Here is a 26,168-nt window from a genome sequence, read left to right as displayed (position 1 = left end):
CTTTCCCCCCGTTTTCCCCCTAATTATTTATTTATTAAATTTCGATGGTACCCTCTCACTATGAAACAACTCTGGTCAGCTAAGTATGTAACTTCATATACCTTGGTTAAATTATGTCCCATAATTTTCATTCCATTCTATTTTGTGAAGATTAGAAGTAAATCCAAGGGAGGAAAAAAGCAAGGGGTAATTGGCAGGAAGTTGAATCACCTCTAGATCTTTTCATGTAACCTTGGAAAAAACAGGCTTGGAAACATCCAATTCCTAAAGTGTTGTATAGCTCTGCTTGAAGTCTTGGAAAATGCCGTTTTAAGTCTGTAGGTATATATGCACATATGAATCTACTTCAGAAAATAGCTTGGATTGTATTTGGTCCATCACCCCAACAAATAACCATCTTACCCCCAATCTTTTCATAGGTGAGAGAGGAATGTCGTCTGCTTGTTGCTCCCCCTGTGCCACCACGTGGTGCCCACACATCGGCCACCTCCAGCCCTCCAATGCCTCTGCGCTTCCCCAAGCTCCAAGCGGCAGTATCACCCAGTGCCAACCTCTCATACTACTCATCTGGACTTCATGACATGTGAGTGATGGAATTGGGATGGCTTCTATAGAGGGAGTTGTGAGATATAGCCTTCCTTGTTGGAACTCAGTTGGGAAGATGAGAATGGGGAGAACAAAGTACCACATATGCTTAAAGGCATTTGCTTTATCGTCTTGGTGTACTGTAAGACACAATATTATTATGAATGAAGTCTTAAAGTATAGACTTCTGGGCTGGGATCCAGAGGCCTTGAACGATCTTCCTTATCACTGAACTGGCTGCATGAGTCAGCTGTGCACTTGCTATTGCTAGATTCAGGAGATGCGCAGGCATGCTGTGTGCAACAGCAAGAAATAACATATGAGTAGAACTTTTCTTGTTGGTTGACCTTTTACACAGGCACTCTCAGGAGTCAGAAAGGAAGCATAGAATCTTCCTACCGTGAGCCGTGGGAATAAAAGGTCAATGTTTTTTACGAAGATTTTTGGAGAATCCAAACACATAGTCCACAATGATGGGGAGGCATAGCTCCTTTTATCAAAGCCATGCTTTTCTTCAATGGAAAGATACTTTATGCGCCTGATACTGTTACATATAATTAAGTTTTCCATAATATTGTACATTTTAGAACAGGGGTGTCCAAACTTGGGAACTTTAAGACTTGTGGACTTCAACTCCCAGAATTCCCTAGCCAGCTGGGGAATTCTGGGAGTTGAAGTCCACAAGTCTTAAAGTTCCCAAGTTTGGACACCCCTGTTTTAGAACATTTGCTTAGGAAACAACAGATTCAGCAAACAGCCAAACCTGAAGGAAAAGTATTATTTATATTGTATAATTAACTCTCAGGATTAAAAATCTTATTATTTCCTGGTAAATATGGAAATGTGTTTTCTTTCTCTTTTTTTGCATAAAACTTTAACAGAAGGCTAAATTTTCTAGCATCATGGGCTGTGGCGCTTTTGAACTTTCTGTGGGTCTCAGAAAAAAAACAAATGAAAAGGGGCAGTACAGTTTGTTTTCCATTTGACCCCTGGCATCTATATTTTGAGGGCAAAAGAAGAAAGGGGTGACAGAGAATGAGGTGGCTGGATGGAGTCACATGAGTAGGCATGAGCTTAAATGGACTCCAGGGGATGGTAGAGGACGGAAGGCCTGGAGGAACGTTGTCCATGGTGTTGCGATGGGTCGGACACGACTTCACAACTAACAACAACATTTAAATTTTACCTAACAATATACTCGATTGGGAAAAAACTTCCAGAGTTAGAAGAGGTTGAATGAAAATGATAATAACAAGCAATATTGGATGGATTATGGTACTTTTTCACTTTTTAAGAGATTTGTATATGCTTAAATCTATGGAAACTGCATATTCAGTGTGCATGGAATGTCTCTTAGCCTTCTTTGTCGTCAAGCAAGGATGTCTTTGGAGTAGTGAGCACAAGGTTTTTCAAATTAAGGAAGTTGGAACAATGCATTGGCAAAACTCTGGAGGTGGGGTGCACATATTTAGATGTTGCTGGGTTTGTCCTCTGTGGTTTTAAGACACTGATCTGCTCCAGATTTATGATCAGAGAGCTGCAAATCCCATTTCACTTGAGCTAACTCTGATGCCGTTTGTTTTCTTTGCCTGCCAGTTCAAGGCCACGAAGCGGCAGCTGCTCCCCGTCTCCGGACTCCTACTCCTTGTATTGCTATCCCTGCACATGGAGTGACTGCAAAGTTGGGGAATCCACAAGTCGGCAGTTGGCCAGCCCTCAAGCACAGTTGCCATCTCAGGCCCCACCTGCTCAGATGCCTTCCTGGTCTGACCCTTGGCCATGTAACGACCCAAGCTCAAGCGTGGCCACTGGGAGATCCACTCCTCTGCTGGGGAGCACTGATGCCAACGCCATCAAGAGCTACCATAGCTGCCCTCGCCTGAAGCCTCCCCCTCCACAGAAACGCTTTGCTCCCTTTGGTGCTCTTAACCCCTTCTCCAATCCAGCATATTCTTCCAGTCCAGCTTCCTCTGGCTCCTCCGATTGGTTGGAATCTCTTGATTGGCAGAAGACAACTGCCTCTTCCATAGACACTTTTGACCTCTTTGAAGGCACGTCCTCCCCGGAGGGGCACTGTAGTCCTGCACCACCACCTCGCTCATCGAAACCCTTTGACACGGCTGAAAATATTGTCATTCGGACGTCAGTAGCCCCTTTGTCATCCACCATTGTTCATGGCTCCGAAGGTGGCATCACCCACCTTTATCTGGCTCAGGGGGTCATTGAGGCACCTCCTGCCCGTCTGAATGGAGATGGCTCACCCTGGCAGCCTCCCGGTGACTTATCCGCACTGTCACTTGAGGAGGTATCTAGGTCCTTGCGCTTCATCGGCCTCTCTGAGGATGTGGTCAGCTTCTTTGCTCGGGAACGCATCGATGGTAGTATCTTTGTACAACTCACTGAGGAGATCCTGTCTGAGGATTTTCATCTTACCAAACTTCAAGTGAAAAAAATAATGCAGTTCATCAAGGGCTGGAGGCCCAAGATCTAGACAGGTGAAGGAAAGTTTCTTTGTGGATTGCAGGAGTTAGATTCAGGCTGTCCCCCAAGTATAAAACTAGGAGAGAGGCCAAAGCAGCTATCGTTATCTCAAAAATGATCGCAGGATGTGAACCCAAGAGCAACGCAGGATTTTGTGTTTTAACCACAAACCAACACAAGAAATTGGCAAGAAGGTGCACATTTCCTTTTATGGAAATGGGCAAATTAGAAACCAGAGCAAAACAGAAGCCTCAACAGTTGCATGTGAATGATGAGTTCCCATTGTGCCAAGATTAGCAAGGAGAGTTATTGCCTTACGTAATTTCTTGCATTGATAGTGTGGAAGAGGAGGAAAGCAGCATAGCCAATTTGGGGGAAGAGGGTTACATGTTCCCTTTCTGGCCAAGTCTCAGAATCACCAGAGCCAAGCTGCCTACTTTTCCTATGATAACATTCCTATTCATCTTCTGATTGTTTCACATAATATTAGCTTGGAGGTGGGTTTGTTTTAGTAAGATAATGAATATGTATCCTTATGATTGTTTGGGGGCAAACAATTTGAGGGGGACTCTTGATATAGAAGGAAGTAACAGCAGTGACTTATCACACACACACACACACAGAGCAAGTATATCTGCATTTCTTTTCCCCAAATGTCCTCACAAGGTTTTATACTTAAGCCTTTGGCATGAGATGTAGGCAACTTTATAGCTGAGAGAGGTTTGGATAGAACTCAACCTGGCAATCTCTGCCCTAGAAACCCTGATCCTTAATCTGGGGGTCTAGATTAAAATGTCTGTGTGTCAAATTTGTATTTTACAACGTTGCTTAGAGCCCTATTCTCACGTGCAGGCGAATTTCAATGTTGCCCCGTGGAGTAAGCATCCTGCATGTAGAAAATGAATGGGCTTAAAAGAAGGATTTTAGAGTAACCTAGAAGTGCTAATTCTGCAAAATCAGTTTGTAATGCTGACAGTGGTGTCCACCCACCTGCAATTCAAAGGGCTGCAGGGGTGTAAAAGCTTGATGATTCTGCTCTTTTTACACAGAACGCTGACACTGCCTAAGGCCACCTTCCTAAACACTTGAACTTTAAAAGCACCTTTGCACTGCGGAAAGGGCTAAAACCGTAACAACTGTGTGCGGCTTAAATTTCATGTTTCTGCACTAAAATTATGGAATATTTGGGCAGCCTAGTTTTGCCTATGCAGAAATTCCCTAACACCCAGTGACAGTTTCATGTAATTTGCTCCTACTATACCTAACCAGGTGTGTGTGATTTTTTGGGGGGGAGGGGGGGGGAATGGCAGTTATTTACTGCACCTTAGTATAATGTATAGGCAGTTGGTGGGCTTTTTTAAAAAAAAACAACTCCCCCTGTAAATCTCTAGGAATATTTTACTAATCTTCCTCCTTTCTCCTGGCAATTTCATTGTGTTATTGCCTGCCTACTATTTTCGAGTTTTCTACATTTCAGCAGCAACTGCCTGTTTCCTAAGACGACCACAACTTTCACAATTGTTTTTAGCTGAAAATGGGGCTAAATGGTTTAAGCCTAGGAGTTCAATGTATTCATTTCTACTTTTAGTACTGCAATAATCAAATAAACATTTATTTAAAAACGTGTGCCTAGAATATGTTGTTCAGAAAGAAACTGAATATCTGTTATAGCAGAGTTTCCCAACCTTTCTGGCCTGGGTGGGAGAGGGGATGGTTTCATGTGAGCGGCGAGCACCTGCTGGTGCAAATGGAGAATGCATGCGCTTGGCTGCTATTTGCACAAGTAGGGATGCGCACATGCTCGGCCATTTCTGCAGCAATTCTGAATGGCTCAAGACCTGGTAGTGTGCTGCAGACCGGAGGAGGCTGGAGACTCTAGTTCAGGGGTGTCCAAACTTGGGAACTTTAAGACTTGTGGACTTCAACTCCCAGAATTCCCCAGCCAGCATGGTTGGCTGGGGAATTCTGGGAGTTGAAGTCCACAAGTCTTAAAGTTCCCAAGTTTGGACACCCCTGCTCTAGTTGCTGTTGAACAACAGCTACTACTAGAGTATCAGCTGGTTTCAACAAAAAATGGGAAGAGAACGAACCAAAGCAATCATGCTACATCAGATTAAGAGCCTCTCTTGTCCAAGTGTCTTCGCACAATGAGATAACCTCAAAGATGCTTTCAAGTAAGGTTAACACACAACTGCACTCCTGCTTATGTTCCCCAGCAACTGGCACTGAAAAGATAGGCTTCCCCTCCCCTCCCCCACCCCGACAACATACAAAATAAGGCAAAGTCTGCTGGATCCCCATCGCTTGAAGGCTGATTTGTTTTATTTAAAGCATCTGGCTGGAGAAAGATGCCTTCATCTGCTTCAGTATTTTGACAAGTGTTTATTTCCATACATGGAATTACTTTTGGATTGTAATGCTGATTGTCCTAATTTGGATGCTTTTGGAGTTCTTAGCAAACACACCCCCCCCCCCTTAAAAAAATGTTCTTCAATAATGCTGTATCGTGTGCTTCCTCAGCTCCAACCCATATTGTTTTTGTTCCAGTCTCAGTAAAGATCCTTGGGCAACTTCCATTCATTTAACTTAAATGTCTTCAACATGATTTGCCAATACACTCCAGCTGCCTATTGATGCCCTCAAGCTACAAGCTCTCCCCAATGAATTTAATTATATTGCCTCCAACACTATATTGTCAAGGTTAGCTCTACATTACAATGCATTTCTGAAAAAATAAAAATAGAATGTTAAACCTTGTGTTTATGCATAAGAAAAAGAAAAAACATGAGTCCTAGAGGAATGTGATGAACAGATAGATATTATTTTGTGAGCTAATGCATGCCCACTGAATAGATTTTGCTTGTTCACTCATTTATACACATCGTGTTTTTGCTTTGATGCATGTGTATATTTTGTGCAAATCTTTCATAATTTGTGTTTTGTCCTGGATATAGCACAAAAATTGTATGTAAAACTTCATGAACTCTAGTAGTACTAGCAAAATCCCGATTTATTGGAGACTTAAACTTAAGTGGTGGGCTCTCCAGATTGCTCTGGAGATCTTCAAATGATCTTTGATAAACTAATCGTATTAGAGCATAGAATTCCTCAGAAGTTTCCGCCTCAACTGAACCTTGTTTTAGCCACGTAACACTTCAGCAGCAGTTCTAACCCTGAATGAATGACAAAATTATGTACAGAATAATACACTAGAATTTATTCTTATGAATTTTCTGCAAGCTACATCTGTTTTCCGATGAGTAGTTCCTTGCAATGGGCCTGAAAAGTACCATACTTTGAGCAGAAACTTCCCCATTCTTTCTCGTGATAATGGGAAAATCAACATTCAGCCTGATGAGGGGTGGGCCAGGAAGTAGTAGTGCCTAAATAACTAAGGCACTTAAAAGAGTTAAAACCCACAGCCCTCCGATACGAAGATGTCTTGTGGGTCTTCCCCTTTTTTTTTGGTTAGCAGATGCCAATTCAGGCAGTTCTCTTGTGAAACTTCTTGCTGGAGTCCTTGGCGTGGTCAAGCAGCAACTGACATGGTGTGAACTGACTCCCATAGACATCTTCGTACTTCTTCATGTAGTCTACGAGCTGCTGGGCCCCAAAGTGGTCTGCATATTGGAAGGGGCCTGCAACAACATTCACAGAAGTGAGGGAGGAAAAGGAGAAGGTAAGACTTCCTAAACAATGGGGTCTTTATGCCAAAAGTACTTCATAATGCTGGCTTCAACTGCCATTATACCTTGGTTACAAGCATTAATGTCTCTGCAGGTCTTTGATAAAAAATCATTTGGAAGGCGAATAACGAATGGATACATTCGCTATGTAACTGGGCGCTGGATCTTACAAACTCTGGAGCTACAGAGAACTTTACACAGCAAAATGAATGGCATGAAATGGTGGGAAATGCAGTTCAGCATATTCAGAGGACACCAGGATGCCTGTACTTCTCTCTGGAGAGTAAGCATAGGAACCATAGTTCAGCTATTGCCAGTTTCTGGTAATCCCCAAGAACACTGCAAGGTTGCCAAAATTGCATTGTTGCTGCTAAGAAAGATTTCCGTAGTTTGAATATTTTAATGCCTATTTGCAAGTGCTCAAGAAGTATTTCTTTATGGAAGGAGTTATACTGTGGAACGAGGCAATCCTCCTACCAATTCTACATTACCAATTGGAAAAAAAATGCAGCCCAAATTATTACCCCTTCCAAAGGTGCTTGTAATATTTTTTTACATTATTGTTTCGAACCCTTCAGCTATAGAAAAGACGTTGATTAATTCCTTGCTGAATGACAAAACTCACCTCCCAGGCACGGTGGAAAGCCTAGTCCAAATACAGCTCCAATGTCCCCCTCCACAGGATTGCTGAGGATGCCCTCTTGTAAGGTCAGAATGGCTTCATTCACAAACCTAGTCACCAAACGCATTTGGATATCCTTCTCTGTGGACCTGGGAAGGGAAGCAGTAATTCATTAACCATCCTCACAGCTAGATCAGAAACACAGCAGCTGAAACAGAGAGGCATAGAAGGGTGGGGACTAATATCCAGTGGCAGGGCTGCTAATTCTCAGCAATCTTCATTTTAACTGGATTTTAGAGAACAGATGATGGCAAAAGCCTATTTTTTGTATTTTGCAGAAAGGGGGGGGGGGACGACACAGGTTGAAAGCAGACTAGGATCCAATTGAAAATATAATTTTGCAGTACTTAGGAGAAAACCAACATGGATATGGATTTATACATCAAAGGAATATTCATCTAATTTTGGACCTAGTAATTTTTTCTCTGAATGTATGCTCAAATGATGATGCCTTTGGGGTCGTCCATTCACACCAGAGACAATTCCACTTCTCCCGCATTTGGTACTACTCTATTGGGAACCATATAAACTAATGGACTAGGCTTTCAATGCTTTTCAATGCAGATGATCCCAGCGCAATTCTGAGATGTTCTGCATGCAAAATGTGTAAAGATTTCTGACAGCAAATTTTGTGAAAAGCTCCATCTATCTGAAATATTGCCAGTTAGAGTAAAATAAATTGTGCTAAATCAGGGCGGTCAAACTCGCGGGCTGGATGCGTCAAGCACTGGCCATGTCCATGCCCAGTTTAGCGAGGGGAAGAAAACCACGATACATCACATGACGACACTGTGAGGAAGCGAGCATGTTTGGTACCCCTATGCTAAACGGACAATGTTCTAAGTCCATACGGCAACTGTTATGAATTTATATGCATACAGGGGATAATGAAAGCCAATGATCAGGCCTTATTCTGGAATGCTGTATCTATTTAGGAAACCTCTCTTATCATCCCACTTACACCTCTGGCTTGGCAACTATTTTGAATTTCTCTAGAATTTCATTCATTCCATTGTTGAGATCCCGATTCTTTACGCCTTGCTTGTAAAGATAAAAGCCTTTTCCTGATTTGCGGCCTGTCAAATGAAAGATAAGAAGGTAGTGAGGATGCGCTTAATATAAAAAAATGGCAAACATTGACCAGAAAAGATAAATACAAGAAAGCTCAAAAAGATGCTCTACCTTTTGGAAAGAAGAACGGGGTAGGGAGTGGGGAAAATATCCTTCTATCCTAAAATTCAGTCACCATTTTTCTCTAAAAAATCTAGAGGTAGTCATCATTTTATTTTATTTATTTATTTTTATTTATTTATTTCTTAGATTTTTAGACCGCCCCTCTCCCAAAAAGGGACTCGGGGCGGTGTACAGTCAATATAATAAAATCATTCATAATAATTAAATACATTTAAACTACATTTAAGATACATTTGGAGGGGGAAATAGGCTGTACTAAGAAATAAATAATTCTAATCTTAAAACATCACAATTAAAACCCCAAACCCTAAAATAAAATAAATCCCCGGGAGGTAAAACTAAGAAAGTGCCAGGCCAGCTGATTGAAACAGGTGAGTCTTTAACTTTTGCCGGAAGGAACGGAGGTCGGTGGTAGTTCGAATGTCTGGGGGGAGGTCATTCCAGAGGGTTGGGCCCATCACAGAGAAGGATCTACTCCTAGGTGTCGCCCGCTGGCATTGACTAGCAGACGGCACCAGGAGGAGCCCCTCTCTGTGTGAGCGGATAGGTCGCAGGGACGTGTGTGGTAGGATGCGATCCTGCAGGTAACTAGGTCCTCTGCCATGGAGCGCTTTAAAGATGGTGATCAATACCTTGAAACGCACCCGAAAGGCCACAGGTAGCCAGTGCAGCTCGCGCAGGAGAGGTGTTACGTGGGAGTAACGTGTACTTCCCATAATAACCCGCGCGGCTGCGTTCTGAACTAGCTGCAGTCTCCGGATGCGTCCCAAGGGAAGCCCCATGTAGAGGGCATTGCAGTAGTCCAGGCGAGACGTCACCAGCGCATGAGTGACCGTGCGTAGGGCATCCCGGTCCAGTAGGGGGCGCAATTGGCGCACCAGGCGAACCTGGTGGAACGCCCCCCTTGCCACGGCTGCCACATGGTCCTCCATTGACAGCCGGGCATCAAGGAGGACGCCCAAATTGCGCGCCCGCTCCACAGGGGACAATTGTTCGCCCCCTATGGCCAGCGATGGAGTCAGCTGGCTGAACCGAGGTGCCGGTAACCACAGCCACTCGGTCTTGGAGGGGTTGAGTTTGAGTCTGTTGTCCCCCATCCAGACCCCGACGGCTTCCAAACACCGGGACATCACTTCGACAGCCTCGTTGGGGTGGTTTGGGGTTGAAATATACAGCTGAGTATCATCAGCGTAAAGATGGTACTCAACCCCAAAACCACGGATGATCTCACCCAGCGGCTTCACATATGCGTTGAACAGGAGAGGCGAGAGAACCGACCCCTGTGGCACCCCACAAGTGAGTGGCCTCAGGGACGATCTCTGCCCCCCTGTCAACACACATTGCTTCCGGTCGGAGAGGTAGGAGCCGAACCACCGCAAAACGGTGCCTCCGACTCCCATCCCCTCCAACCGGCGCAATAGGATACCATGGTCGATGGTATCAAAAGCCGCCGAGAGGTCTAATAGGACCAGGATAGAGGAGCAACCCCTATCTCTGGCCCTCCAGAGATCATCAACCAACGCGACCAAGGCTGTCTCGGTGCTGTGCCCGGGTCGGAAGCCGGACTGGCGTGGGTCTAGATAGTCGGATTCGTCTAGGTGTCGTGGGAGCTGCTGCGCCACCACATTCTCGACAACCTTCGCCAAGAAGGGGAGGTTGGAGACTGGACGATAGTTAGCTAGCTCCATTGGGTCGAGCGCAGGCCTCTTGAGCAAGGGTCTCACCACCGCCTCTTTCAAGGCGGTTGGTAAGTATCCCTCACTCAGTGAGGTGCTCACCAGGCCCAGGAGCCAGCCTCGTGTCATCTCCCAGGCTGCCAGTACCAGCCAGGAGGGGCACGGGTCCGTTAAACAAGTGGTGGGTCGCAGCCGTCCACGCAGCCTGTCCAAATCCTCGAGGGCAACAGAGTCAAACTCCTCCCAGAATGGTCTCTCAAGACTCGCTGTTGGCGGCTCGTCTGGTCCACTGACGGAGGTCCACCCGCTCCGGATCTGATCGATTTTGTCCTGAAGATATTCCCCAAACTCCTCTGCTCTACCCTGTAAGGGTGTCTCCCGCGCCCCCTGCGATAAAAGGGAGCGAGTCACCCTAAACAGGGCGGCAGGGCGGTTATCCGCGGACGCAATAAGAGCAGCGCAATGTCTACGTTTGGCCGCTCTTATTGCCACAAGGTAAGTCCGCAAATAGGCTCTTACCTGTGTTCGGTCAGATTCGGAGCGCGAGGATCTCCACCTGCTCTCTAGACGTCTCCTGTGGCGCTTCATCACCCTGAGCTCCTCAGTAAACCAAGGAGCCCGGGTGGGTCGATGCCGCAGGAGAGGTCGCAAAGGCGCAACCCGGTCCAAGGCCCCAGTCGTCGCCCTATTCCAGGCAGTCACTAGGTCCTCGGAACGGGAGCGGGACAAGGCTACAGGTATTGGCCCAAGCTCCGTCAGGAATCTATCAGATTCCATCAGGTGCCTGGGGCGGTACCAGTTTATAGAGTCTGGTTCCGCCTCCTCGCGGTGGGGGATAGCGCCAGGGAAGTCCAGCCGGAGGGATGAGTGGTCTGACCATGACAGGGGCGTGATAACTAAATCCCCTATTCCCAGATCACTCGTCCACTGTTCAGATACAAAAATGAGGTCCAGTGTGTGGCCCCCTTCGTGAGTGGGGCCCTGCACTAATTGGGTCAGGTCCATGGCCGTCATGGAAGCCATGAACTCCCGAGCCACCTCGGAAGCCGCTCCCGTTGACGGCAAGTTGAAGTCCCCCATGACCAAAAGTCTGGGAGTCTCAACTGCCGTCGCTGAGATTAGCTCGAGGAGCTCGGGCAGGGCTGCTGATGCATAGCGAGGAGCCAAGTATACAATCAGCAAGCCCCACTGCCTCCCTGGGCCCCAGCTCACACCAAGGGACTCACACCCGGGTATCTGAGGAACAGTGAACTCCCTCGGCTCTAAACATTCCCGCATAACCACCGCCACCCCACCACCCTTACCCAGGGCCCGAGGCTGATGGAATGCTCGAAAACCCGGTGGGCACATTTCCACGAGGGGTAAACCACCCTCGTGGCCCAACCAGGTCTCCGTTATCCCTGCAAGGTCTAGCTCCCCCTCTGAGATCAACTCATTAATGAGGGGGGCCTTGTTGGTGACAGACCTTGCATTGCAAAGCATCAGCCGCAGGCCCTGGCTCTGTAGCACCTGTCCACCTAGACTGCAGGGGTTGGTACAAGCGACCGGGCGTAACCAGCAGCCACGGTCTCCCAACCGACCTTGGGATCTTATCCTGTCCTCGCATCCCCTCCTCCCCGCGACCGTTGTAATAGGACAACCCTCTGCTTTCGTGACCTTTATATTCCCCCCCTCCACCGCATCCCCGTCCTTCCTGGACTCACCTGTCTGTCCGGCTCTGGTCCTCCTCCCGGTCTGATTAACCCTCCCCCCCACCCTGGGACCCCCTAAAAAAGATAAAAAACATTTTACTAAAAATCCCCTTAGCTTCCGATTCCTGCACCTCTCGGGGTCCACGAACCCGTCCTCGAGGCGGGCCCTTGAAAGAGCCAAGGGCCAAGCCTGCGAGAGAGGGGCTTCCCGCAGGCGGAGCAAGTCTAACCTCGAATACGTTATTAAAAGTCCCAATAGGGTAAGGTACTGATAAAACAAAGTTGATAGGTCATAGCCGGCAGGGCTAGGGTCTCAATAAAGGACCAGAGTCTTAAAGTCTAGATGGTAAATCATAGTAAGTCAATCATAGTAAGTAAAGTCTGGATGGTAACTTCAGAGGAAGATGGTAGGCAATAGGTGGTAAATAGATGGTAAATAATGTCTAGATGGTAACAAGATGGTAACTTCAAAGGGAGGGGGGGAAATGGGAGGTAGTCAAGTGTCTGCTTGACTGACTGCCTCGTTTAGCAATTGCTCAAATTTACAATAAGTAGGAAAAACTGTTGTGACCAACAGTAGTAGCCGACAGTAATTCTACCACATTGTGTCTACGGGAATTGAAGTCCATGAAGACTTTCAGCTCTGACAAGTTGAATAAGTGACTTAACTCATGCACTGGTCTCTATAGTAGTAACTGTCCTAACAATAACAAAAGCAGAATAGAGTAGAACCTCTGATCACGACCATAATTCATTCCATAACTTTGGTCGCAAACCGATTTGGTCATGACCCAAACCAAATTTAGGAAATTTGGCACTTACAAAAAAATGGCACAAAAGGGGAAATTGGCTGCTGGAAAAAAAATTGGGGGAAATGGGGGAAAGTTTTGGTCGGTTTGGTTATGGTCAGAAGCTTTCGTGATCAGAGGTTCTACTGTACATGGCATGACCAAGTCATTGGAAACCTGTTTAACTCAGCCATAGCCCAAATTACTTTTAGAATAATATTTTTCCACCTTGGCAATTTTAGGATGGATGGACTTCAACTCCCAGATTTCTAAGGAAACAGGGCTTAAATGGGGGAAAAGATTGGATCTTTCCAGGGGCTCATATCTTTGTTTTCAAACTGATTTCAGAAAGCTGAGATCCAGCAATTTCTTCATGCAGAAGGAAGTAATAGGGGAAAAGTGACAATGTCCTGTCATACCATTCTTTACAGGTAGTCCTCAACTTACAACCACCATTGAGCCCAAAATCTCCATTGCTAAATGAGACGGTTGTTAATTGGGTTTTGCCTCATTTTACAACCTTCCTTGCCACAGTTGTTAAGGGAACCGCTGCATTAGGTTAAGAACACTAATTAAGTGAATCTGGCTTCCCCATTGACTTTGCTTGTTAGAATGTCACAAAGGGCGATCGCATGGCCCTGGGGCACTGCAACCCTCACAAATATGAGCCAGTTGCTGACAATCTGAATTTTGATCGTGTGACTATGGGGGTGAAGGAATGGTTGTGTGAAGAATGGTCATAAGTCACATTTTTCAGTGCCACTGTAACTTCGAACGATCACTAACCGAACCAAATTGTAAACTGAGGACTATCTGTGCTATGTATGACTGGCTCAAAACACAGGTTACAATTATTTTTCATGAAAAAATACAATATACAGGAGCAGAATGAGTGGTAGCTGGATTTGAGAAGTGGCTTAAAGGGAACAAGCCATCCCATGGACAACCATCCACAGACATGCCACTGGCATGAGGTAGTTGGAAGCAAAGAACATGTGAAGAACAAGTGAAGAAGATAGTACATAAGATTGAACTTCCCCAGCATGCAACTCATACCTAAAAAGCCCTTGTCTACCATGGCTTTCATTAGCTCCACATCCCCTCCTTTGAATCGTTCACCAAAAGCTTTGCCAAGATCTTCAGCTACGTGAGTGGCGACATCGACCCCAACTTCATCAATCAAAGTAGCAGCTCCAACAGGGAAGCCAAAGCTAGTGGAAAGAGAATCCACTTTCTTAGGATCAACACCTTCCTGCAAAAGACACATTGAAAAAGAAAATGCTTTGGGTGAAAGAAATAGGGTGATGGTAGATCAAATTCTGGTGATTAGACTGCTCGATAATTTGCAATAGTCAGCAATTTCCTGTCTCAACTAATTAACAATATGAGCAAGACTGTTTGCCTCCTCCCTCTCAAATTATAGTGAGTAAATATAGTGTCCCTAATTACTGATTTCTCACTGGATGAACCAGGTGTATAACTTATGGGAAGACTATAAATGGTTAGCGTTGCCCTATTTTGTCCCAGTTTCACTTGGTGGGTATATTTAAAAGCCACAATAGTAAAACCAATGAACCCGAGCGTATCCTTCTAATTATGTGCACTTCTGTGTAAACGTTTTTGGTCTTTTTTTGGACTATATTTTTCTACTGAACCTTGTCAATTTCCTGTGGTAGTCTGAATGAACAAACACTATACACCAAATTTTGATGTTGGTGTCATTTATATATAAACAATCATTTTACGATTTGGTAGTTTGAAAAGGTAAATCACCTCTTATACTAACTAGTTGTACTCCTGGAAATTTGAGCAATTGCAACCAAATACTTCTTATTACTGATTATTACTCCTACATACTAGTGGGTAGGAATATTGAGCCTTTCCTCCATGGTGAACTGTTTTAGCTGATACTTGAGGATTTTTCTAGCATGAACTACTTGTTTCAAGAACTTAGATTTGAATTCTGACTTGACCATTTTGAAAAAACTGAATCTGTTCATCCACTCTAATGTAGGTGGCAAAGCAATTCCAAAGTACCATTTACATATTTGATAACTGATATAAGTTCCTTTTATGGAATTCGATAATTATCACGAAACATAAGAAATCCACATAGCCTTAAAATTCAATTTCTGACTCAAAATAAATTTGATGTTATTTGTTAATTTAAACACTGTTTATGTTATCGGTAGGACTTGAAATGGGGGGAGCTGTATCATCCCATTTAAATCCATAAAAGACTCTCGTGAACCCCAGGCTGTTTGCAAGGGACACTAACCTGAAGGATACGGACAATTTCAGCCAACATGGGAGCAAGGCACCTAGTTGTATAGAATCCTGGACCATCCTGTGGAGGAGGAAATAAAAATATGAAATAGGTTTGCTGTTCTGAACCCCCCTCCCCTTTCGTCCACACCAAAACACTCCGAGCCAAAGATACTTTACAAGATTTATTGACAGACAGACAGGTCCTTGGCAGTAAACCAACACAGATAAGCCTTAATAACAACCCGGACTGATAAGCATTAGCAGCAATCCAGCCTGCCACGCTCACAAGACTGTACTCCCACATTAGTTCATGCGTTGACTTCTGCAAAAGGGCATGTGCACAAGCAGTCCTTTTATAGTCTGGAGAGGAGTCTAATTACCATCAGCTGAGTGCAATTACCTCCTGTAACTGCGCAACTGTTCCTGACGCCTATTAGCCCTTCGGTGACGAGCATCCAACAACAACTCACTGCTGACGTCTGACTTACTGTCCCTTGTCTCCTCCCCACTGCTCCAAGGCATGACATCAGGAGCACACTCCCTTTGGCTTTCACCACTGCTCCATGCCTCAGGCGCCTCCTGGTGGCCAACCAGCCTCTCTGATCCCTGCTCGGAGTCGGAACCCTGTCCAGGGTCCTCCACATCCTCCAGAGCCGACTCATAGGGACCCTCGCTGTCCACAGGAGTCTGGTGGCAGCTCCAATGGCTCCTGCTGGGCCACAACAGTTTGCTAAGGAAGATGAGGCAGCAAATAATCTAACTAGCTTTCCCTCACCAATTCACTTTAATGGAAGTTGGCTTCTTATTTATAGGGTATTTCTAATTTACGGGGTATTTTCCTATTTAGAGGCTATACATGTGGCAAAGACACTTTGTTTAGACCAACTTTTCAGCGGTATGCGCTGAACAGGAATTTAGTCTGAGATCCCAACTAATACGGATGTCGTATTTATTAATATAATTTGTTTTTATGCACGTAATTTTTATTCTACATCTAAATATAAAAGGGTTAAGCTTTGACTTCAGATTGACCTTTGTGAGTTCTCCAAGAGCTCATAAGTTGTTAAGCAGACAAATAATTAGTGTATAAAAATTATTTTGTACCACCAAGAAAAAAAACACAAATATGGGCTTTTTTGCGCCTTCCAGGGAAGAAATGGAAGACTCTGGAAGAATGGCACAGTGGAATTAAGAGCTGATGAGTAGAAAATCTCAATACTTCCTCTCCAAATAAGAAGAAAGCTTAAGATCACCCATAAGTGTTACTGAGTGTTGCTACTTACAAGGAGACCACAAGACAACAGATTTAGAGTTCTGGGAAACAAAGGAAAAGCTATCTTGCTCAAACCACTGTTGGCATCTTTAAAAAGACACCTGGTTTGCATACACGTAACCCTCGACTTACAACCATTCAGTTAATGACTGTTCAAAATTACAACAGAACTGAAAAAAAAGTTGTATTTTAAGAGAAAGTGATAAGCTACTAAACTTGTTCATACTTGTTTTGATGAAAGGGGAAATTATTTCTTTATATATTTATTTTTTATATATTTATTTTTTTATCATATTCTTATTTTTCATTTTTCTATTTTTTCTTTTCTGCAGCTTCTATTCTTTATTCTTTCTAATTTTTTTTAGCTTGTATTAATTTTTATTGTTGTAATTTCTAGGAAAATTAGCTTTTTTTTTTTTTTTTGGCTCTTGTGAAAGTCCTGTGCATCTGCAGTAAGTTTCCGGTGAAGAATACGGCTGATACTGTGTCTTGTCGCAGCCTGCTCATGCGGCAATTTAGAAAAAAAAGAAAGTTTAATCCTGGCCATTCTGTCTCAAAGTGAGAATTCCACTGGGAGCCTTCTGTATTTTTCATAAAAATCACAATCACCTTAACCACAATGATGACTTTTCCTTGCTTGAGACCAATAGCCACAGCAGAAGCTGCTGTTTCTGGGGAGGTCTTGTCAGTAGTGATGATCTCTAGCAGCTGCATCTTATCCACAGGAGAGAAGTAGTGCATCCCAATCACCTGAAGCATTCAAGAAGGTAAAATGGAAAAGAATGAAGACCCTCAACATACAAGTGGGCTCTCGCGATAGGCTGCAAAGCAGAAAGAGTCAAATCCTTTACACAGGGATAACCAAGCCTAATGAAAGCTAAGCCTCATTTGGTGTGTAAGGTTTTCACTCCTTTAAACTGTTCCAGCTGCTGTACTTGTTGAAGTGATGCTAGAACAAATGGAAGCCAAGGACTAATGTTTTCTTTAAAACATGGGTATCAAACTTGCGCCGTCACGCTGCCATCACGTGACGTATCGTGATGGTTTACCCTTTGCGGAGCTGGAGTGGACGTTGTCTGTGCATGACGCATCTGGCCTGTGGGCCGCCAGTTTGACACCCCTGCTTTAAACCCATTTGCTGGAGTCTGCATCACAAAACGTTAGCAGAAATCTAGCGAGCGCAAGGCAATAAATAGGGCCAATAAATATCTGTACTTTATGAGAGAGGTCAAAGCTCGGGATCAGAGTAAAATGCTGGTTTTTCCAACAAGACTAAGCTATGCTGTGGGGAAACCACAGATGGAGAGGCCTTACTTAATTTTCGGTATATTCTACAAAAACACACCAAACTCACCTTTTCTGGCCTTTTGCTGGCTACAGCTATCTGATTGATGGGAAGAGCAGATGTGTTGCTGGCAAAGATACAGTGAGGAGGGATAATCTGGGAAGACAAAGCAAGTGTTACATGTAGGAGAGAGAAAGTGCATCGCTATGGCTACAGTGATGTTATATGGAGACGAAACCACTTTTTCCCACTGTAGTATGTAATCTGCAACAGAGCACAGGTGTCAAACTTGATTGCGTCACGTGACGGATTGTGACATGACTTTTTTGCCTTTGTGGAGCCAGGGTGGGCATGGCCTGCGCATGATGCATCCAGTCCGTGGACTGCCAGTTTTTCAGGCCTGGGATGAAACATCTCATAAAAGCCCTGATGTAGCCATGCGCTTGGTGCCTTGACAGAACTGGCTTGTACTTAGTAGGATGCAAGCAACAGGATGAGGACTGACATCCTTATAGTAATATTCCTTCCTTTGACTGCTACAGTTCTAATTGGTGGAATCTAGTTGGACTGAATGGAGATACTTCCAGGGGCAGTCATAGGACCAGATTACTCACCAGAGATAAACATGCCTAGCAGTGGTGGGCTCCGGACCCCGGCACAGCACAGGGCTGGGCGTCATACACGGGCACATGCGCTATGCACACATGCACACCACCACTGTGAGACACCCAGCTGGGCAGTGGAGGTCACCGCACACTGTGCACGCATGCGCAACGGGCCGATCGCATTATGAAACGGCCATGCAACACGGGCAGGCAGGTGGGCCAAACGAGACACCGTACCGGTGACTGGTGCCTAATATAACTGTGCTCCAAGATTAACATAATATTCCAATTTCTTCCGCTTTTGCAAAGGAATGAGGTGGCAAATTTTATATGGGAAATTAGGAAAGTGGGAGGTGCCCCCAAATATATCCAAATGCATATCACAGACCCATCAGGCCCTTTTGGCCTCGAACTCCTACTTACTGCTTCCACCTCCTTCAGCACTTTGTGTTTGATGTTAAGATCTTCAAAGACAGCTTCAATGATCATGTCAGTTTTCTTAAAGTCCTTGTAATCCAGCTGTCCCTTGAGCTCACTTAGGAGCGTATCCCTCTCAAATGATGTCAGACTCTTCTTTTTCACTTTATCATTCAAGCTGAAAAAATTATTAGGGTGGGGACAGTGGAAAGTATTGAAAATAAGCTGTTGAGTAAAGTATAGTTGTGAAGAAGCTGTTTACATTCATATATTTTTTTATACTGAAGAGAGCTTGACTTCAGTTTTGAAGCTGAAGCCGAGTCCCTTTGGGGAGAGGGGGCGGTCTATAAATTAAATAAATTAAATTAAATTAAGCTTTGAAGAATCTTTCAAAAGCTAAGTAAAAACTACTATTTTAGAAGCAGATGGCTTTTAAACTTATTTTTAAGCCCTTCTAAAATATTGTTTTAGTTTTTTGTTTTATTTCTGAAATCTATTCCTTTACTGTAGATTTCTCGTAGCCAACCTGGAAATACATATACTGATCAACACACAACAAAACAAAAAGCAAAGCTACACAACACAGACTTTGAAGGCTAATCGTGCACTTATAAATAGCATCGTTTCCAAACAGTTTGCCAAATGCAAATACTGATCCTGGATACCCTCCTAAAAGGGAGAGGAAGAATAATAATAATAAGATACTTGTCAAAATAAATATATTTAAGTAAAATGGAATCTGGGAGAGATACTACAGTGATTTTTTTAAAAAAGCTTGCAAATGTCAACTGTAGCATATGACAAGAATGTGTCATTGTTTTCAAAAAATTTTGTCAACAAATAATTTATTACCAAACAGAGTAGATCTCCCCAGGCCTAAACAAATCTAGAAAAAGAGATGATTCTCTAAGTAATTGAGAAACTATAATAGCTCTTCAGTAATGCCAGCAGCTTCTAAAGATTCATTATTTTTTTAAATGTATTTATTTAGAAAATTTATATGAATGCCCAAATTAGTCACAGTGACTAATTAAGACACAGTAAGATTACTGAATCAGAATAATAGAGTTGGAAGGGACCTTGGAGGTCTTCTAGTTCAACCCCCTGCTTAGGCAGGAAACCTTTTTCTATTTCATACAAATAGCTGCCCAATCTCTTCTTCAAAACCTCCAGTGCTGGAGCAGTTACAACTTCTGGAGGCAAGTTGTTCCACTGATTAATTCTTCTGTCAGAAAATTTCTCCTTAGTTCTAGGTTGCTTGTGTCATTGATTAGTTTCCACCCATTGCTTCCTGTCCTGCCCTCAGGTGCTTTGGAGAATAGCTTGACTCCTTCTTCTTTGTGGCAGACCCTGAGATATTGGAACACTGCTATCATGTCTCCCCTAGTCCTTATTTTATTAGAAAAGAGTTAGGCACAAAGATACTGAATTCCAGCATAAGAAATGCTGGAAGGAAAGGACATTGTTGGAGTCACACTTGCTACTCTAATAAGTTTCTTCAGCCTGTACATTTATGACATGAAGAGCTTTTGAAGAGCAAAAAGATAATTTTTTTTGCATATTACTGCTTCAAAAATGACAAATACTGACAATTCAGGGCTTATGTTACTGCAGGATTCCAATCTCTCCAGACTGCAAATACACCAGAAGTTAGATACTAAGTGGACATACCCTTTAAAGACCTGTTGCTGTCCCCTGCTCAAGCCATCCAGAGTAGTGTCTTTCATTATGATGTTAAGGCCCTTTTCCATAGAAACCTGAGCAATTCCTGCACCCATCAAACCTGCTCCCAGAATAGCAAGATTCCTGCACAAAGAGGGAATCAAGAAAAAGAAATTCACAAGATAAAAGAAAATAACAAATTCAATATAATTTACATAATAAATAAACAATTCACATTTAAAATTCCTCCTTTTTAATAATGCTGGGAAAGTAAGCAAATAATTAAAACAAGTTTGAATAATTTACTAGTTAAAAAGCATTAAATCCCCCCCCCCCCCCAGCTTACTGGTCACTTCTGCTTCAAGCTAGGTCAATGTAATTTTTTGAACCCAGAATCCTACTTAATTTAACAAGTGTATATTTATATAAACACTTGGGAGAAATGTTTATCTATAAACCCCAATAATGCATTTCAAGTTACATTTAAAAAGAATCAACAGAAACTAAGATCTTTATTAGTTGTCTGAATGTCAGCATTTTCAATGCAGTTAGGATATAAACGTCCATTTTTCCTGCTTTGCAGTGGACAAGCTGGCTGTGTAGAAAGCTTTGAGCATGGTCCTGCCAGGATTCTGACTTTGCCTGTGCATGCAAAGCCCAATCTAAAGCAAAGCAGAACGACTAACTTTCTGCCCTACCAGGACAAGCAGGGAAAATGGGTTTTGGCTCAGTTAGAATGCATTCAACAATTTCAGAGCCAGTCCTCTCAAACTAGATTGAATTGGCTAAGTGACATTCCTGCCCTTTGAACTGGCCTGCATGTTATTAATGCAAACTATCTAATCTTTTACATACAAACAGACAGAACTGTTCTAGCCAGCACAGCCTGAAGGCTGTTCAAATAGTTGAACTTACTTGACTGGTTGCTTGGGCTCCCCAAATTTGTTCTTCTTGCACTGTACCTGACCATGATAGAGCCCCATTAAGGCCTTGCATTCAGGAGTCATCCCAAGTTCCCCAAATTTCTGCAAGAGATGGGGATGGAAGAAGTGGAGAGAAAATGAAAAAGAAACATTCAGAGGAACTGCCACAGAATCATAATACCATCCTGAAGTAACAGCAAAGAGTAAACAAGCACTCTATAGAAGGGCACATCAGAGGACCAGCTACAAATTAACATTGGTGGGGGTCACAATATTGTCACAGGGGGTCCATGAAGGCTTGAAAAAATGTTATGAATTAAATCTTGAGTCTGTGACCACAAAAGGTATTTAAAAGGGTCAGTGTTAAAGAAAACTGCTATAGTATTCATGTGCATGGCATTTCCCACTAAACCTGCTGATTTTTCATCTGGTTTAGCTTAGAAATTACACTGCTTCTAACTGGCGATGATCGTGTTTAACATACTTTTGGTGTTAAGACCATATAAAGAGCAATAATGTAGCAATACATGCATCTTTAATCAACAATATAGGCATTTTTAGCAAGCTTTCCAGACAAAAGCTTAAATACAGATGTGATTTTAATTTTGCTGTGTACAGTGTACCAAGAGAAATATATACCTATTTTACTTGCTAGGTGCTTTCTTTGTTTTGTGTCATAATCCATGAAAGAAAATGCCATTATAATCCAGGGTTTAAACTATTATACCATTATACAGGTTTAAAAGTCACTATTTTTAAAAAATCACCCTGTTAGAAATATTACAAATATGATTTCTATCTATGGACCACAGCTTAATGTTACAAAAACTGGGTCATCACAATAGCTGATGATGGTTTGAAAGCAACTGAAGAAATGAAACATAATCAGTGTTACACCCAAAAAAACTGAACTGTAATTTTTTTAAAAATAAGACAGCAGACACTTTGCATCAAAGGTTTTTTGTAGTCCCTTATCTAGGTGTTCCTTATGTTATTGTTACGATTTTGTTCAGTGATCTGCTGAAAACAGATTTTTCTTACAAAATAAAATAATGGATCACACATTCTATCTCATTCTGGCTTGTAGGGCTGAAAGCTAGTTTCTTTTTTGAAATAAAGATAGAGAGCAACTGATCACTCAATGCCCCTGACTATAGGAGAAAACCTGCAAGAAAACAGCACTGAAAACTCAAGGAGGATATTGCTAAGGCTTCAAGATAAAGACTTTAGAGCGGGGGTCTCCAACGTTGGCAACTTAAAAACTTGTGGACTTCAACTTCCAGAGTTCCTCAGCCAGCTTTGCTTTAGAGAGCTGCTGATAAATTATCTCTGAAAAATATATTGAGAACACTATTGCTCCAATAAGAAAGATTCTCGCACATCCCGAATAGTTTTATACAATGATATCCTTTTCTCTCTTAGCATAAAGAATGTTGAGGGGGTGGGAAATTAAGGGCTTTTGACATGTCTTGACTGAGTAGTTGTAAACTAGAGGCATGAGAATCAAGCTGCAGAGACTATCCAGGTAATGAGTAGATAATTGTAACGAAAATGACAAGTTCTGAAGATCAAATTTTGGAAGATGTGCCAACTGTTCATCTAGTAGTACTAAGACATGAAATGGCATCAAGGCAAAAGCCACTACCAGTCTGTCATCTTTTTAAGCCAATCATCTTTTACGCATCACATGAAACTTTTTTTAAATATATAATTTTATTTATATATTTTTTTCTTTAACATCCATAGGTGTTTAGTAGATAGTGTATTATCTGGGTCAATATATTTTGCATACAATTCTGATAGTGATATTACCATTTAAGTATACATAGTCATACTTTTTCAACTTTTAACATTTGTGTATAATAGTAATCATATTATATTATATTTCAGTTTACAGAATATTGTTTTCCCAATTTCTACTTTCTACTTTTTTCCTAACACTTATTAAAATAACCACTGTATTAAAAAATATTCTATGTTTATCCATCATCTCTTGCCCTTTTTAAAATTTCAACTCTTATTAGCTTTTTTGTGTATCTGTCCTGCTTCTCCTCTGGTATCTTGTAACTCCTTTTGTCATGTTTATTTAGTCTAAATATTTCCACTGCTACAGCATCTGTCTCTTGCTGTTTGATCTCTGACAGCATCACATGAAACTTTTTAAAAGTGGATCAAAGATTCTTTACCTGGGATTCCAGAAGGTAGCCAGCTTCATTGCCTTGTTCTAGGCCAGTCTTCACTACCTAAACCAACAAAAAAGTTTTTTCCCCCAAAGTATAGTTAGCTCATATTGTTGACAATAACAGCTAAGACATTAAACACAGCATTAAAAACAGTTAAGAGAAAAAGAACACATCAAAAGCCATTTCACTTTTCAAGTATTGGAGAATGTGTTGCCTATCCTTCTGGCTCTCCCCAGATCTTACAACTGAATTGGTTTTTTTTACCACCTTGGCAGAAAAGATTCTAGCACAGAAGATAGGAACTTTGGAGAATGCAAAGAAATCTTATGTTTCTGAAACCAGTTAACAACTCAGTGAAGCAATGCATCCAGGTTTTATTTTGCAATACCAGCAGTTTTGACCAGTGCTGCAATGTGAGTGCCCCAGATCAGGTCCTCTTTTATGATAACACCCAGAAATTTAAAACTGGCCACTTGCTCCACTTGGTCTCCATTGATAACCAAGGGCTGGATGTCTGATTTATTCCTTCTATAGTCCATTATAAGCTCCTTGGTCTTATTAGTGCTTATTATCTCCATACCATGGAAGCAGCAGTTGTGCCTAGAACAGCTTTTGCATAATTTCATGCTGTATGCCAGTCACGCCCTTTCCTGGATTGTGAGGCCCTGCACATGGGTCACTCCTGGCCTGGTCATCTCCTGGTTGGATTACTACAATGTATAATCCAACCAGGAGATGACCTCTGTACCTTGGAAGCGGGAAACAGGTACAGAGCGCGACGATGTAGACAATTCTGGGGGACCCTCAGGTGAAACATGTGACACAACTGTTGCACGAGCTGCATTCGCTGCCGTTTTGCTTCTGGGCCCAATTCAAGGTGATGGTTGTCAACTTTAAAGCTTTTAGGGCATGGATAAAGGGTATTTGAGGAACTGTCTCACTCTATGGAATTAACCAGCCCCAATTGTTCCAGTGGAAAAAAACTACTTTGGATCCCATTGGCCAAAGAATTTCGGCTAGGGGGGTCCTGGAGAAGAGCCCACATTCTGGTAATTCTCTTTTTGGAGGGGAGGTTTGCTTCCATGCACCTGGCCTTCTGGAAGAATCTAAAAATGTGGCTTTGCTGCTTGGACTGGGGTCCCAACAGGGCCTGCCATGTTGGGGGGTAGCTGGCAGGCTAGAGAACGTAACTCACTCCCCAAGTCATCCGTCATCTCCATTTTTAATCTTTAACTTCTCCATTCAATTCTTTTAATTCTTTTTAACGCGTTTTAATTTTTAATTAACTTGCAAGCCACCTAAAGCCACTGTATTAGTGAAAAGGGCAGCAAAGGAATTTAATAAATAATGTATTCATATCAATTCAATGCATAAATATAATAAATAGCAACAAATAGTACCCAGTAAAACTAGGAATGAGAAAAGAAAATGAAGAATATTAAACAAAGCAAAGCAAGCAGCAAATACAATTCGAAGTCTAAAACAATGTTTTAAATACCCATTAAAATAAAAAGATTTTTATCTTTTTTGCAGAAACTATATTTCTAGGTAACAGGTAAGCCACATCAAAAGGTCTCTTTTCTTATAGAGCCACCGACTCCAAGAGAAACATGAGCTGCATTCTTTGAAGTAGCACCTTCCATCAAAGAGCAGTTTTACAAATTCAGTCAGTGAGTATGCTGATATGGTCTTTCAGTTTATACTTACTAATGTTTATGGAATAAGTGAAGACGGTTGTGAAGGACAATCTCACAGATGCCAAAATAGCATGACTGTTCTGCAAAAGCTAAAAATCCTTTAGCCAACCCTTCTAAAATGAAAATATTTTGCTCCTCCAGGTAGAGGTCTCCTATACTGTGGTTTAGAATGTTTGTTAAGTACTGAAGAACTATGACACATAAACTGCATAGAGTTTGGCTTTCAGGTAACTAAATGATGTATTTATAAATAGCTTCCTTGAACCAAAGTTGTGTTCCAAGTCATCTTGGCCAGCCCCTGTCCCAAAACAAGATCAAATATGCCACAAATCTTATTCTAAAGTTGGTAGCATTCAAAGCTGAAAACAAATGAGCAGAATCTACATATATACACAGAAACACACACTCCCTAACTTGCAAGCCTGGGTGGAACCCCAAAAGCCACTGAAGAAACCTGAATTACCTCAATGATGCTCAAGGGTGCAGGATAAAGTCCTTTGGTTTGCTTCTGCACTTTTTTTTCTACTGTTTTGTATACTTGTTGCCTTATAAATGGAATTGTGAAGGCAAAATCCGTCACTTCTGTAAGACAAAGCAGTTCAATGACAAACTACTCTGGGCTAATTTGGCCTGTGGACCAAAGGAACCCCAAAATTTCCAGAAGAGCAAAGCCAGAGCACCTTTTCCAAGAATCAAAACAAAACTACTTTAGCTGGTAGTGTTGTGCCCACTCACTCTGAATCAGCCCTTTGTCAACCTTCCGAGTAATTGTTTTGTTGGCTAGTCCTTGGGCAAATGTAATGGCCACCTCTTCCAGATATTCCATGGTCCGTTCCTCAGGGCTCTTGATACCTGGACCTGCAAGTGCAAGAAAATTAATAGCCTGCCGAGCTTGATAACAGAAAAGACAACCTCCAGTATCACAAGAATCCTGTTAACAAAATAACAGAGTTGGAAGAGACCTTGGAGGTCTTCTAGTCCAACCCCCTGCTTAGACAGGAAACCCTAGACCACTTCAGACAAATGGTTGTCTATCTCTTCTTAAAAACTTCCAGCGTTGGAGTATCCACAG

General features: G+C 42.6%; 2 protein-coding genes across 6 annotated transcripts in view; one reads left to right on the top strand and one right to left on the bottom strand.

Moving 5' to 3' along the window:
• The window catches only part of GAREM2 (GRB2 associated regulator of MAPK1 subtype 2), a 34,467-nt gene extending 29,781 nt beyond the window's left edge, over nt 1-4,686 (top strand). For all 5 annotated transcript variants that reach the window (XM_081940354.1, XM_081940355.1, XM_081940352.1 and 2 more), the window contains 2 exons: nt 420-583; nt 2,182-4,686. In XM_081940354.1, the coding sequence (XP_081796480.1) occupies nt 420-583; nt 2,182-3,076 (1,059 nt within the window). In that variant the 3' untranslated portion in view covers nt 3,077-4,686. The remainder of the gene's footprint in view (nt 1-419; nt 584-2,181) is intronic.
• A 1,570-nt stretch (nt 4,687-6,256) lies between these two features.
• Nucleotides 6,257-26,168, bottom strand: part of HADHA (hydroxyacyl-CoA dehydrogenase trifunctional multienzyme complex subunit alpha) — a 34,534-nt gene continuing 14,622 nt past the window's right edge. The window contains exons 8-20 of the mRNA XM_081945926.1: nt 25,832-25,954; nt 25,560-25,678; nt 23,403-23,459; nt 21,209-21,318; nt 20,303-20,437; nt 18,638-18,809; nt 17,679-17,765; nt 16,934-17,074; nt 15,062-15,130; nt 13,840-14,035; nt 8,396-8,510; nt 7,378-7,523; nt 6,257-6,704 (exon numbers count right to left, since the gene is read on the bottom strand). Coding sequence (XP_081802052.1) covers nt 6,550-6,704; nt 7,378-7,523; nt 8,396-8,510; nt 13,840-14,035; nt 15,062-15,130; nt 16,934-17,074; nt 17,679-17,765; nt 18,638-18,809; nt 20,303-20,437; nt 21,209-21,318; nt 23,403-23,459; nt 25,560-25,678; nt 25,832-25,954 — 1,625 coding nt within the window. The 3' untranslated portion in view covers nt 6,257-6,549. The remainder of the gene's footprint in view (nt 6,705-7,377; nt 7,524-8,395; nt 8,511-13,839; nt 14,036-15,061; nt 15,131-16,933; nt 17,075-17,678; nt 17,766-18,637; nt 18,810-20,302; nt 20,438-21,208; nt 21,319-23,402; nt 23,460-25,559; nt 25,679-25,831; nt 25,955-26,168) is intronic.

This window comes from Natrix helvetica (genome assembly GCF_964273705.1).
Source record: "Natrix helvetica genome assembly, chromosome: 2".
Lineage (NCBI taxonomy): Eukaryota > Metazoa > Chordata > Lepidosauria > Squamata > Natricidae > Natrix > Natrix helvetica.
This window is presented reverse-complemented; position numbering and strand designations above follow the sequence as displayed.